Here is a 13,107-nt window from a genome sequence, read left to right on the forward strand (position 1 = left end):
TGCAAGAAACAGACTCACTCCAGTTATGTTATAGGGTGGACATTTATTGGGGAGACCTGCTGGACAGGCTCCCAGGAAGAGTTTGGCAATCAGGCACTAAAAGGAATGGGACCTGGAACCAGGAAGGGGCCCAGCCATGGCCACATGGAGCTCACCTGGCCTCTAATTTCTTCCCAACCTGTTAGCCCCTATTCTAAGTCGCCATTATTACCCATGTTTCTTAACCCAATCCCAGAGTGGCATCTCATTTGCTCCTCCCACCATCTGTCACCAGACTACCAGGCAGGGGCGTCACTAGCCTCCCCAAGAACTGGCTCCCCTCATGCACTGATTTCCTGGAAGCACCTTATTCCTTCTTCGTGACCCTCATTCATCTTAACAACTTCTGGTGCATGAGCCTATAGGAAGAGGACCTGAACTCACTAAATCATGGAGAGGAACGCACCTGGAGCAGAGGCACGGATGCTGACGACATTGCGTTTGCTCCCCACACTCCCTGGGGGTGGGGACTGAGAATGGGGGCACCTCTTGTTCCAGGGGCCAGATCTGGCACAAGATGCCTGCTCAGGCATCACACTGCCTGGCATGCCCTCTCCTTACAGACTACCAAGCCTTCTTGATGCCCTCAGTCTTAATGTGTGAGAGGGACTACGTCCTCCAGGGAGCCCAGAACCAGGGCACGCCTTTCAGCAGATGGACCTGAGACAGAACATGGCCTGCATTCTTATCAGTGTCAAAAGTCTCAGGGATGAGTCCATAGTTGGGAGTCCTTTGGAAGTAGAATTAAAACACTACATTTCCCAGAATCTCTTGCAGCTTAGAGTGGCCATATAACTAAACTCTAGCTAATGGGCAGTGCGTGGGTATGACATGGGAAGCTTCTGGATTGTGTCCACAGTGGGAATGGGTGTGCCTTCAACTTCCATTCTTCTTTCTGGAGGGAATGTGAACACAGTGGGGTCATTGTGAACCTCACAATCAATGGCAACGTTTTAGGGATGGAGAAAAATAAGAAGGATCCAGAGCTCCAACACCTTAAACCATCGTAACATACCCAGACTAGTATGGGAGAGAAAAATAATACTTTCTCATGTTGAAGTTACTGTATTTGGTCTCTTGTTAGAGCAGCCTAACTTATATTCTAGCTAGTACAGAGTGCATTGGCCTGCCTGTAAGGCTGTGGAAAGTTCCTCTTCTAATCCATCCAAAAAATCCAGGGTTGGAGGAGAAAGAGGCGGTGCCTTAGAAGATAAATGGAGAGATGAGATCCAGAGCAAAGAGAAAGAGAAATGGACAACATGATCAACTCAATTCTCTTCAGCATCCCCCAAGGGTAGATTGGGGTTCACCCCTCCTCTCACCACCCATTTTTCTTGGGGGCGAGAGGTTGGAACCAGGTCATAGAAGGTCAGATGTCACAGAGCTCTTTTCACAGAGGGAGGCAGGATCCGATGCTGCCTTGTTTATGAGGCCCAAGTCAGCGCGGCTTTCAGTGACCTCCTCCTGAGGGCAGGCAATGCCATGGGTCAGTCAGTTCGGGGGCAGAGCACAGGATGAGTTCCCAAATGTGGTTGCATCAGGACCAATGAACTTCCCACAGAGGAAACCCTGGTCACAGGAGGACTCTGGGAGCAGTCATCACCTGATCCCTAACTCTGGAGTGCAGTCCCCCAGACCCCTAGCCTTGGGTGGGGGTCCCAAAGGGGTTAATGAGAATGTGCATGCCTGGGAACCCCAGGCCCACCAAATGGATTATCTCCAAAAGGGGACACATCATGGGGGAGGGGAAACAGACTTTCGCCCCTGCCCAGGTGATGGGCAGACTCAGGAGTGGGGAAGACAGACCCCAAAACACCGATGGGGTCCTGTGTTCCAAGATTTGTCTTGGAAGTCGAGGTGTTGCTGCTAAGTTCAGGGTGTCTGCCCCAGTCATCCAGCCAACCACATAGCAAATGCATGCCTTCTCTCTGCCCCAGTCAGAATATGGCTCCCCCTATCTTCTCAAGGGACCACGTTTCTCTATATCCTCTCCCCAGTCTCCCTCCCAGGAAGCAGCCTATAAATGAGAGTAGCCTCTAGGGCCCAGCCCTGCACTGTGGGGTAGCCAGGCATTACGTCTGTGTGTGCCCACGGGGTGGATACGTACCTGCGTGGTGTCCTTCTGAGAATCCATCTCCATCAAATTCTCACCCACACTTAGCTTATGAAAATACCTCCTTCTGCAAGGGCAAGAGTGGAGTCAGAGAGCCTCTCCCCTGGCTGCCTGCCCCCATTCCCTTCCCCCACCCCACATGCGTGTCCCCTGACTGCTCACTGCACCGAGCAGTGGGGAGCATTGTGGAGTGCGAGGTACCTTAACTTTCTTCCTTCCCGGCCCTTTCTTCAGCACGGACAGGGTAGAGACAAGAAAAGAAGCAAAGTACAGCAAGATGGATTTAGAGATGATTCTAAAAGGGAGCCCCAAATTTGGAACATGAGGAGGGAGGGGAACAGGCTAGAAAGTATGGAGGCTGTGAATTTGGTAGGAGGGACATGGGGGAATGTTGGGAGCAAGGGAGAAGGATGAGGCGGCTCCATCCAGCCCTAGCTCCACACCCACCTCAAGGTATAGTAGGCCCCCAGGCCCAGCAGGAGGAGGAAGAAGAGGCCTGCCAGCAGCCCGAAGACCCAGAGTAGCTTCTGGAACAGGCGCAGACGGTGCAGGGCTGGAACACAGGGGGTAGCTCAGGGGGCAGCTGTGGCTCCAGGCCTCCGCTGCTCCTTCCCAAGATGACTCCCCCAAGATGAAACTTCTTCTGACTTTCACTTTATCCTAGGAGCTTCCTCATGTAAAGGAGCTTCTAGCAACCAGACTAGACTAGACAGACAAGCTGATTGCCACTAAAGGAATTCAAGGACGACCTCGGAAGGAAGCCCTTGGGCATGAGAGCTGGACCTTGTGCAGAGCAGCCTGGGAGGCGGAGCCCTCCCTCACCTCTGGTTCCAAAGTAGGTGGAGGCAGAGGCAGAGCCTAGAGCATTGGAGGCAGAGCACACATATTCCCCCTGGTCACTGGGTCTCAACTCCTCAATGTCCACTCTCAAGGCATTGGGGGCAGCTGAGACGTGGATGTGCGGCTCGGCTGGAGTGACTCGGGGCTGGCTGGAGGCCACCAGACGACTGCCAAGGTGGAGAGTCAAGTTGGCTAGGGGCTCGCTGTCCACTCGGCAGTCCAGGATGCCCTGCATACCACCCTCAGGCTCCACAAAGACCGTCATGGTGGGCATCTTGGGAGGGTCTGTAGGAAGACAGGGAGTGTGGTAATTGTGGAAAACAACCATAAATTCCTGCCTCCCCTACACCCATGCAAGGGGACTTCGCTGCTCCTCCCATCAAGAGTTCATTTCCTCACTCCTTGAATCTGTGACTCGCTTTAACCGTTAAAAGACAGAAGTGACGTTATGTAGACACACAATGAGGTCAGAGCTAGACCTCGAGAGTACTCGCAGCTTCTGCTCTCCTTGGAACACAACCATTTGGGAAGCCCAGGCCAGCCTGCCGCACACATGTGGCCCAGCCAACAGCCAGCCAAGAAGGTGAAGTTATCCTAGACCATCTAGCCTCAGTTCAGCCATCAGACAACTGCAGCCACATGAGGTAAGACCAGCAGAAGAACTGCCTAGCTGAGCCCAGCCCAAATTTCTGACCCACAGAATTGTGAGCAAATAAAATGGCTGTCATTTTAAGTGCTAAGTTTTGAGGTGACTTGATACGCAGCAGTAGCTGGCTGATACAGCGTGGGACCCTGGTGAAAAATGGAGTAGGGGACCAAGACTGATGAGGGCCTATTGTGTTCCAGGCACTCTGTGTGCTTTATCTCCTATACACCTCACAAGGTGAGGGGACTGGTGCTTTGTAGATGAGGAAACCAAGGCAGGGACACACGAGCTCACACAACCAGTCAGTGGTAGTCTTCCAACCCAGAACTCCATACCTGTGAAGTCCTTGCTCTTTGCAGACAGAAGAGGAGGAAGACCTGAGGTGAGCATGTGAGATGTGGGGAGACTGAGGCAGGGGGAGGGTGTCACTTACAGAGTACACGGAGCATGACCGGAGCAGAGATGGTGGGCCCGGTGGGGAGCTCAGCCCGGCAGTAGTACACTCCAGCTTTGGCACGGGCCACGTACGAGAAGGTGAGGGTGGGCACAGGCTCCGAATGTAGTTGCTGGCCATTCCAGAACCAAGCGAAGGTAGAGTTGCCCATGGGCCTGGGCCCACCAGGAAGGTGACAGCTCAAGTTCAGTGCTGCGCCCTCAGGCACCTCCAGGCCTGGCTGGGCCACCACACGCACACCTGCAGAGGCCGACGGCCAGGGGTGGTTGGGATCTGCAGGCCTTTGGGAGCCAGATTGGAGAGGCCTCTGGCCTTCCGAGAAGTCCTGACCTGACCTAAGATTGGGGTCCCTGAAGAAGAGACTATGTCTCCCCCAGCAGACTGAGGTCTCTGAGAACAGCGCTGTCTCTCATCCTTGCACTGGGGATCTCTAGAGCAGGGCTGTGTCTCTCTCTCTTATCAAACCAGGCTTTCTGATCGATGAGGCTGTGTCCTGCCCTCAGACCTGACTCCCCAAGGGTGGGACTGCAACCTTCCTCAGACTGGTCTCCCTGAGAGTAGGGCTCTGTACCTCGCCCCACCCCAGGCTTCCCCAGGGTAGGTCTCTGCACCACCCCCAGATTGGGTTCTGTGAGGACAGAGTTGTCTCTCCTGCACCCAACCTCCTCTTGGGCATTGCTACACCGCTGCTCTTGTAGGGAGCTCTCCAAGGGCAAGGTTGTTTCTCCCCCTCTGGCTGGGCAAACCCCTCCAGGGGGAGCTGCTCCTCTTCCATCATTAGGCAGGGCTATATCTACCCTTCTGGCCCGCCAGCCTCCCTCCACATGGACTCCAATCCCACAGCACCTGAGTCCTTCCCCCTCTCCTCCTCACCTTCCGCATGTAGCTGCCCTGTAGTGCTGACTGAGCCCAGCAAGTTGTGGGCCGTGCAGACGTAGGTGTCCTCATCACCTGAGGGCACATCTTGCACCTGCAGTCGCAGGGCATTACGGGCCACCTGGACATGGCCTGTCCTCGATGTCAAGCCATGGACCCCGTGACTGGAAGCCAGCACCTTGCCATCTCGGGACAGGGTCAGCTCGGCAGGTGGCTCACTGTCCACAGTGCACTGCACTACAGCCATGGGACTGGCCCTCGAGTCCCGGAAGGAGGACAGAACAGCATCCCGAGGGGCATCTGGGGTGGGGCAGGGCACAGTTGGGGGCCTTGCTTGGAAACCCTGTACTGTCCATTGTCCACCCTCCTAGAAGTGCCACCTTCTCTAGAGTCCTGTGGGCAGATTCCTCCAAGCAGCATTCCCAGGGACCTAGGGTCTCTTTCCTCATCACCTATGTCCTTTTTCCCCAAGTGCCCATTCCTAGGTCCACTGTGGTCCTGTGCCCATCCCCACCGCAGCCTGGAAATGCCCTCCACCACCCTGGGCACCCCCAGCCAAGGACCCCTGCTCACAGAGAACTTTCAGGGCCGCAGGCCTAGAACTGCGTGTCCCCTGGGCATCCTGGACCTGGCAGGAGTAGGCGCCTGCATGAGCCCGTGTAGCCACCGGGAATGAGAGGGAGGAGGCTTGTCCTTCCTGCAGCCAGCGGCTGTTGTGGTACCAGGTGTAGAGAGTGGGTGGCCTAGCAGCAGGGTCTTCACAGGTCACTGTGATGGAGGCCCCCTCAGGCACAGAGGCTGATGGAGCCAGGGTCACCTGCACACCTGTCCCAAGGACACCAGGGTCAGCTGGGCCCAGCTAGACACCACAGCTAATCCCACCCCTGGTAATTTGACCTGGGCCCTGCCTTACCTTCTAACCGCAATTCCAAGGACGTGTTGGCCTGTCCCAGAGGACTGTGGGCTGAGCAGCTATAGAGACCCTCGTCGCTGGGCTGAGGTTCCCACAGCTCCAGGCGCAGGGTGTTGGGCTCAGAGGCTGTGGTTGAGGAGGCCAGGCGGCGGCCAGCACGGCTGAGGGCCAGCTGTGCCGGTGGGCGGCTGTCCACAGTGCACAGTAGCAGGGCCAGCCGCCCACCATGGCTCTCCAGGAGGTAGGTTAGGCGCAGGCTGCGGGGTGCATCTACAGGAGCACAAAAGACATAAAAGGAGTTCAGAGTCCACAGCCATAAGGAGGCCAGTTTGCAGGTGACATTCAAATCAGGACGGCCCTGGCTCCCTACCCCAATGGCCTCCACTTGCCCAATCTGAGGCACTGCTGCTCTGCCCAGAGAGGACATATTCCGTAGCCCTGCCCCCCACAACTCTCATGCTCCTTGTGCAGTGCTCCACCAGTCGGATGAATTCCTGTACAAAGTTCCCAGTGGACACCTGTGGGGCTCTGGCCATGCCCTGATCCCTGTAAGCTGCTGTCATTCTTTCGAGCTCCACCCTGCAGCCAACCACACTCACAGAGGATGTCCAAGATGACAGGTCTGGAGAGGTGGGGTGCCTGGTCAGGGGTCACCACACCGCAGCGGTAGGAGGCGGCATCCATGACGGTGACATTGGGCAGGAGGATGGAGCGGGCACCTGGGTGCTGCTGCCCATCCTTGTACCACGTGTAGGTGAGCTGGGCCAGGTGGGTGCTCCACACAAGGCAGGTCAGGTTCACCAGCTGCCCCTCCTGCACGGTGGCCTTGGGCCACACTTGCACACTCACAGCTGGGGAGAGAAGGAGGGCATGGGGACACCAGTGAGGCTGTGTGAAACAAGCCATTTGTCTCCATGACAGAGGGAAGCCCCGCAGCCTCTGGGAGGCACAGGTAGTCCTCCTGTAAATGGGGCTCAGAAGAGCTTGGGAAATGATCCATCATCTCTCAGGTGGTCCCAAGCAGAGTTCTGCAGAACCCCCCGTCCCTCATGGGGGGCACATGGGAGAATACAGTCTTCTGTGGCCCTGCTATAGTTTCGCCTTGAGCACCCACTTTCTGATTAGTTTTATCCACTGGGCATTCATGTAAAATACTGTTTTTAAGAAGGCTCTTCCATGAAACCCAAGTTTGGAGACCGCTGCCCTTAAGAAGAGTGGAAATGGAAATTCCTTAAGTTCAGTCCTTTTGCCTGTGCCCCAGGCTTCCAGAACCCTCTCCAACCTTCTTTCCTCTTAAAGGAACCACCATGCACATACTCACACCCCCACACTGACCCTGGGCATCGAAACTGGCCGAGGCCAAGGTCTGGCCCAGGCTGTTGGTAGCTTCACAGGTGTAGACGCCCTCATCCTCGAGCACTGCACTGTGGATCTCCAGGCGCAGTGTGTTGGGGGCCACAGCCACCTGTAGCCGGGGAGAGCTGCCTGCAAGTTCCCCCACACCTTGTAGTGTGGAGGCCACGAGGCTGTCCCCATGAAGCAGTCGTAGCTGGGCCGGGGGGTCACTGTTCACACGGCACAGGAGGAGGCCCAGTCTCCCAGAGCCGGTGTCCATCAGGGTGGTAAGAGTGGCCTGGCGTGGGGCATCTACACAAAGCAGGGAGTGGTCAGGATCTGGTCAGGGGGTCCCTCATCTAAGGCTCTTTCATGGAGGCGGAGCCCAAGACCAGGGGCTCAGCCTCCCCTCCCCCAGCTGTGCCCTTGGCTCCTTCACCCTCCAAGAAACATGCACAGTGTGAAAGCGCTTACAGGACACGTGGAGGCTGACAGGGGCAGCCAGGCTTGTGGTGGCTGAGCCCGGGGCCTGGGCTTGACAGTGGTAGGCCCCAGCTTGGCTCAAAGTTATGGCTGCGAAATGGAGTGTTGCCGCGGTCGACTCTGGGAGGGGTTGGCCATCCCGATACCAGTGGTATGAGGTCCCCTCCAGGGCCTCCGTGGGTACCTTGCAGCTCAGGACCACAGCCTGGCCCTCCTGGAGCTCAGATGATGGTGACACCTGGACCCAGGCCCCTGCAGGGAGAAACCGAGAGCAAGTGAGGGCCCTCCGCTATAAGCCCCTGTATCTGAGACTGGATATGCATCCACGCCAGAACTGCATGACCGCAACCCTCTGTCCTGGAGCCACAGCCTCTCCACCTCGCCCACTGCCCACTTCAACTCCATGCCTCGGCCTCTCCTCTTTCCCCTACCCAGCATCGGTCTGTCTTAGCATTTACTGCCCACCACCTTGAGTTATGGCTTTGCTGTGCCATTCATCACACCTCGCCTACAAGAGGGCGAGCCTGTCAAGGGCGTGACTTGTATGATTAGTAACTCAGCACCAGGCACAGTGCGTGCATGTGTTAGCTCTTGACAAATGCTGGTTTGACTCTATAAAGCACTAAAATGGGAGTTAGGTCATGACAAGGGCCATTGCCTGATCATGAGCTGGACTCTGCAGCGGTGACTGAGGGCTTGGAAGAGGAAAGTAGCCACTGTGTGATCTTGAGTTCTCGCCAGCCCTCTCCAGCCCAGCTCTGCACCCAGGCTCCGGGTCATGAGAGCCCAGGAACAGGGGACTGGGCAAAGGGCAGTCCTCAGTTCCCCTTGGGCCTGAGGCAGGAGGACACCAGAGTGGGGGCAGTGAGAAGGAGGCACAGCAGGAGTAGTGACAGAGAACACAGGCTGTACCTGAGACCAGAACCAGGTTAGTCCTGAGCTTGCAGGGCTACCTGCTAGTCACGTGATCATGAGCAAGCTCCTAAAGCTCTGACCCTTAATTTCTCTGCCTGTGAGATTGGCATGATAAATAAGAAAAGATTTATAGAACCAAGTCCAAAGGAAAATGTTCAAAAATTGATGTTTGTCATTGTGGGAGAAAAATTGTGTGCTTTTCTTTGACCTTTGCAGCATTATGTGCATTAACTTTCCTTTTTCCTGGTTTATTCATGTAGGGAGGATTTTTACAGAAGAATATATATGCGTATGACTATATATACTAATAAAGAATATGAACGTATTCTATGTCTGTGTACAAACTCGTGTATATATATGTGTGTACATACACACATTCATATACATACATTACACATGTATAGGCATACTATACATACATTAAGTTTTGTGTGAGAATTATTATTATCTAACAAAATTATATTATTACAAAAGAAGTTATCTGTCAAATTGCTCCAACCAAGCAAGAAGCAAGATGCCTTGTGCAATTGCCACAGCCGCCTATTGGCTGTAAATATCTAGCTGGAGTAGGGAGGCCTCCTATTGGCTGGCTGGTTGGAAATTATCCCCAAACTATGGCTGAAAAGATCTCAGATTTCTGCACAAAATACACACAGCTCAGCCCAAAACCTGGCCAGATGGCCCCCAGGGCACCTGGGTCTACTACATCTTCAGAGGACTGATACTCACCTCGCACCTGGAAGAAGAGGGAGGTATTGGCTGATCCGAGGACATTTGTGGCCTCACAGCGGTAGCTGCCAGAGTCCCCAAGGCCCAGGTCTCGGACCTCTAGCTGCAGGGAGTTGGCCATGGCTTTGGCCTGGAGACGGCCACGGGATGGGAGTTGGGGGCCCATGCTGGTGACCAGGAGGCGCTCCCCATGGAATAGGGCCAACTGGGCCAGGGGACTACTGTCCACAGTGCAGACAAACACAGCCATGTGGCCCTGGCCCACGTCCAGGAGGGCTGACAGCTTTGGAGGGTCCGGGGGATCTGCAGGGACAGCGGGGAGCTCAGGTCACCCCAGCACAGCTCACCACATCGTGGCTGCCACTCTGTGTCCCACTCCTACCTCCACACACAGTCCAGACCCACACTTTCTCATGCCCAAGCCATGTTTTTGTCTCCCCAAACCCAACCCCAGCCTGGTTCTTCCCACCCTACCCCCTCAGCCCTCCAAGTGCCCAACACTGCCCTTGCCCATCACCCACAGAGCACACTCAGGACCACAGGGGCAGAGAGCTGGGCACCAGCCTCAGAAAGGATGCGGCAGGCATAGAGGGCAGCATCTGTTCTGGCCACAGGCAGCAGCGTCACGGTCTCCAGCGGACCCTGGGCCCACAGTGCCCCATTCCGGAACCAGGAGAAGTTGGCAGGGCCACCGCTGGCTTCCCGGCTCACATTGCAAGTCAGGTTGGCTCCGGTGCCTTCTAGCAGTCTGTGTGACGGTGTGACGACCAGGACAGTGGCTGGAGAGCAGGCAACACAGGCTCACTCGAGACAGGCCTCACCTTGACTGTTCCCCCCCACCCCAGGGGCCAGTGGTCCAGTTTCCCAGCCAGGAGGGGGCAGGAAGGAGAGACCCTCTGGAGTGCCCAATAGATGGGGGAAGAAAGTGAACTCCCACTGTTGAATGAGATGGTTTCACTGGACAGACCTTCCTTGGAGCCAGGTTGCAGAGAATTGTCCTGAGTACTGGCCCCGACCCAATGCCACCACTTCCTGCCCTGACTTACCCTGGGCATCGAAGTTCACTGAGGAGGAGGAGGCATTGCCCAGAGTGTTTCTGGCCTCACACAGGTACACACCCTCGTCCTCCAGCACCGGGTCTCGAATCTCCAGACGCAGCAGGTTGGGGGCTCTGTGGACCTTTGTGCGCTGGGAACAGCCCCCACAGGTGCAGCAGCCACCCTCTGATGGCAGAGAAGAGGCTGCTACATGGTCCCTGTGGAGCAGCCGCAGCTGGGCTGGGGGGTCACTATCCACACGGCACTCGAGAAAGCCTCGACGGCCAGCCCCACCTCCTGTAGCATCGAGGTCCAGCCGGGCAGTGAGCATGGGCTGGCGTGGGGCGTCTGTAAGGAGGAAGAGCATGGGCACTCATCCACAATCTCTGCCAGGGCCTCACAGGTCCCGAAGCTGGTTAGGCTCCCAGAACACACTGGATAAAGGGGTGTGCCCAGAGCTACCACAAACAGCTGTGCAGGCTGTGCACTGCACAAGGAAAACCAAACCAGGGTGGAAGGAATTCAGCCCATGTGCCTCATGCTAAGCTATGCCCTAGTGCTGGACTGAGTCTTCCCAGAGGAAGGAGGGCCATATTCTAGCGTGGACAAAGGTGCGGTGTGGCCTACCAGCCACTTGCCTAACTCCCTTGTGCTCCTGAGGAGGGCGCTCACATAGCAATCCCTGGGAGGCTTGCTCTCTGCTCCCACTCGGTACCCCATCCCTTCCTCCCTGCATCTTATCTCTGATCTCCAAGCCAGCTCCCATGATAACAGACAATGCCTAAAATGCTCTCTTCCTAGAGGCTTCTGGAGATGGATGGTCAAAGACAGCCGTCAGCCAAGGCCCCCACGTGATCTTACTATGACACTTGAAAACCCCTGGGAGTCAGCTGTTCTTCCTGACTGTCCCAGGATGTTGCTCGTGCCCATGTCAGGGGAGGCTTTCTGGCAGCTAAGTGTGTCCTGAACATTAGTCAGTCCCTCGGATAATATGGAGCATCCACCCGTGATAGGACGCAGTTCCTGCACCGAGAGGTTCTGCCTTTGTGTCTCTGGGAGCCCGTGAGGGCACAGCCTCTGGGGTGTGTGCACGTATATAGGAAGATGGTGTCCCAGGGCCCAGCTCAGGAGGACAAAGCTTGGACATGGTGCCCATGGTGGGTTTGAGGCTAGGAGCTGGGATTGCAGGATGGGACATGGGAAGGTAAAGAAATCCTTAGCCTTGTTCCCCAGATTTTAGCACTAGATGGAGAGACCCATGGTACCCAGGCTTGCAGCTGCCCTCCTGATGTAGGCCCTGAGCAGGACAGGGCCAGGAGGGCCTGTGGACCCGAGTAGGGATGGCTGGTGGACCCCAGTGGACTGACCCTCCCCAAGGCAGGCAGGGGCCGATGGGGGGGCTGCTCACAGAGCACAGTGAGGACGGCAGGTGAGGACGGCCCACTGGAACTGTGGCCATCCTGGGCTCGACAGTGGTACGAGCCAGCATCTGTTCTGGTGGCTGCAGGGAGCACGAAACTGCTGCTGGGCCCCTCGAGAAGCAGGGCTCCATTCAGGTACCAGGAGAAGCGGGTGTCAGGAGTCAGGCTCAGGCCGCTCCTGCAGCTCAGTGTCACCGCCTGCCCTTCTATCACCTCTGCTGCTGGGCTGATGAGGAGACGGGCCACTGGCAGAAGAGAGAAAGGGAGGCTCAGCTCCTCTGCACATCTGTGGCTCTGTGCCACCTACTGCAGGAAGCCCTCCAGCACCACCCTTTCCCCACACAACTGTAGGTTGGTCTGGGCTTCGTGCCATCAGCTCTGTGACTCTCAAAGATCAGGAGAGTTTGGCCTCGAATGGCAATCCTGATCTATTGATAGTAACTGGCTGCAGCATGGTTGAGAAGGATTCCAAGCCAGAACCCAAGCTTGTGTCAAAAACCTGGCTTGATCAATCAGTTATGTCTGCCACGGTTTCAGAAGGAGGGGAGGGCAGCACATGCACCTACTTCTTTATTGTGCCTCCTGCATCTGACTCCCAGCACAGAGCCTGCCCCAAACGTGTGATAAATAAAAAAGCAAATGAATGCATATGAAGGACCCTCTACATTGAGTCAGAATGTGTACAAAAGGAATAATACAACCTGCCATGTTTCCCTTTTTGCCTTGACTTACAGGAACCTCCCAGGTTGGGATGCTGTATATAGCCCAGATCTTCGATGTGGTTTTTACTAGCCAGCTAATTCAGCTCCTCAGTTGAGCTCTCTAGACTCCTAGGAGGAAGAGACCAGAGCAGGCCTCCTCCTCGGGCTCCCTCCACAAGCCCCCCTAGGCCACCTTACCATTGGCACGGAAGTCCAGGGTGGAGGATGCATTCCCATAGGAGTTGGTGGCTGTGCATGTGTACTCCCCACTGTCGGCTAGCTCCAAGTTTCGGATCTCCAGGCGCAAGAAGTTGGGGGTAGAGGAGACGCTGAAGCGTGGGCTGCGGTTGCCCTCACCGAGGGTGGAGGCCAGGACAAGCCCCCCGTGTAACAGCACCAGGGTGGCCATGGGCTCGCTGACCACGGAGCAGTGGAGGATGCCCACCAGTCCCCTCTGCGTCTCCAAGAAGGCAGTTAGGTTTGGGGCCAGGGGCGGGTCTGTGAGGAGAAGAGCTTGTCACCCTCAGACAGGGGCACTCCCTGGATCCCTCTTTATAGCCTATGACCCCTGCACCTGCTTTGTCCCATGATGCCCTGGCAGGGGG

At 56.1% G+C, this 13,107-nt stretch overlaps 1 protein-coding gene across 4 annotated transcripts in view; it reads right to left on the minus strand.

Moving 5' to 3' along the window:
- Positions 1–23: 23 nt before the first annotated feature.
- SIGLEC1 (sialic acid binding Ig like lectin 1) overlaps positions 24–13,107 on the minus strand; it is a 31,930-nt gene continuing 18,846 nt past the window's right edge. For 3 of the 4 annotated variants that reach the window (XM_019733829.3, XM_074317601.2, XM_088789237.1), the window contains 16 exons: positions 12,701–13,000; positions 11,789–12,046; positions 10,390–10,728; positions 9,865–10,122; positions 9,344–9,646; positions 7,691–7,951; positions 7,217–7,528; positions 6,481–6,732; positions 5,882–6,151; positions 5,542–5,793; positions 4,966–5,268; positions 4,072–4,332; positions 2,975–3,277; positions 2,600–2,705; positions 2,147–2,219; positions 24–1,503 (listed from right to left, as the gene is read on the minus strand). In XM_019733829.3, the coding sequence (XP_019589388.3) occupies positions 1,399–1,503; positions 2,147–2,219; positions 2,600–2,705; positions 2,975–3,277; positions 4,072–4,332; positions 4,966–5,268; positions 5,542–5,793; positions 5,882–6,151; positions 6,481–6,732; positions 7,217–7,528; positions 7,691–7,951; positions 9,344–9,646; positions 9,865–10,122; positions 10,390–10,728; positions 11,789–12,046; positions 12,701–13,000 (3,956 nt within the window). In that variant the 3' untranslated portion in view covers positions 24–1,398. The remainder of the gene's footprint in view (positions 1,504–2,146; positions 2,220–2,599; positions 2,706–2,974; positions 3,278–4,071; positions 4,333–4,965; positions 5,269–5,541; positions 5,794–5,881; positions 6,152–6,480; positions 6,733–7,216; positions 7,529–7,690; positions 7,952–9,343; positions 9,647–9,864; positions 10,123–10,389; positions 10,729–11,788; positions 12,047–12,700; positions 13,001–13,107) is intronic. The other variant, XM_074317602.2, reaches the window with a different exon arrangement.

The sequence above is a fragment of the Rhinolophus sinicus genome, chromosome 13, assembly GCF_057876585.1.
Source record: "Rhinolophus sinicus isolate RSI-liver-muscle chromosome 13, RSI-T2T, whole genome shotgun sequence".
In the NCBI taxonomy this organism is placed as follows: Eukaryota; Metazoa; Chordata; class Mammalia; order Chiroptera; family Rhinolophidae; genus Rhinolophus; species Rhinolophus sinicus.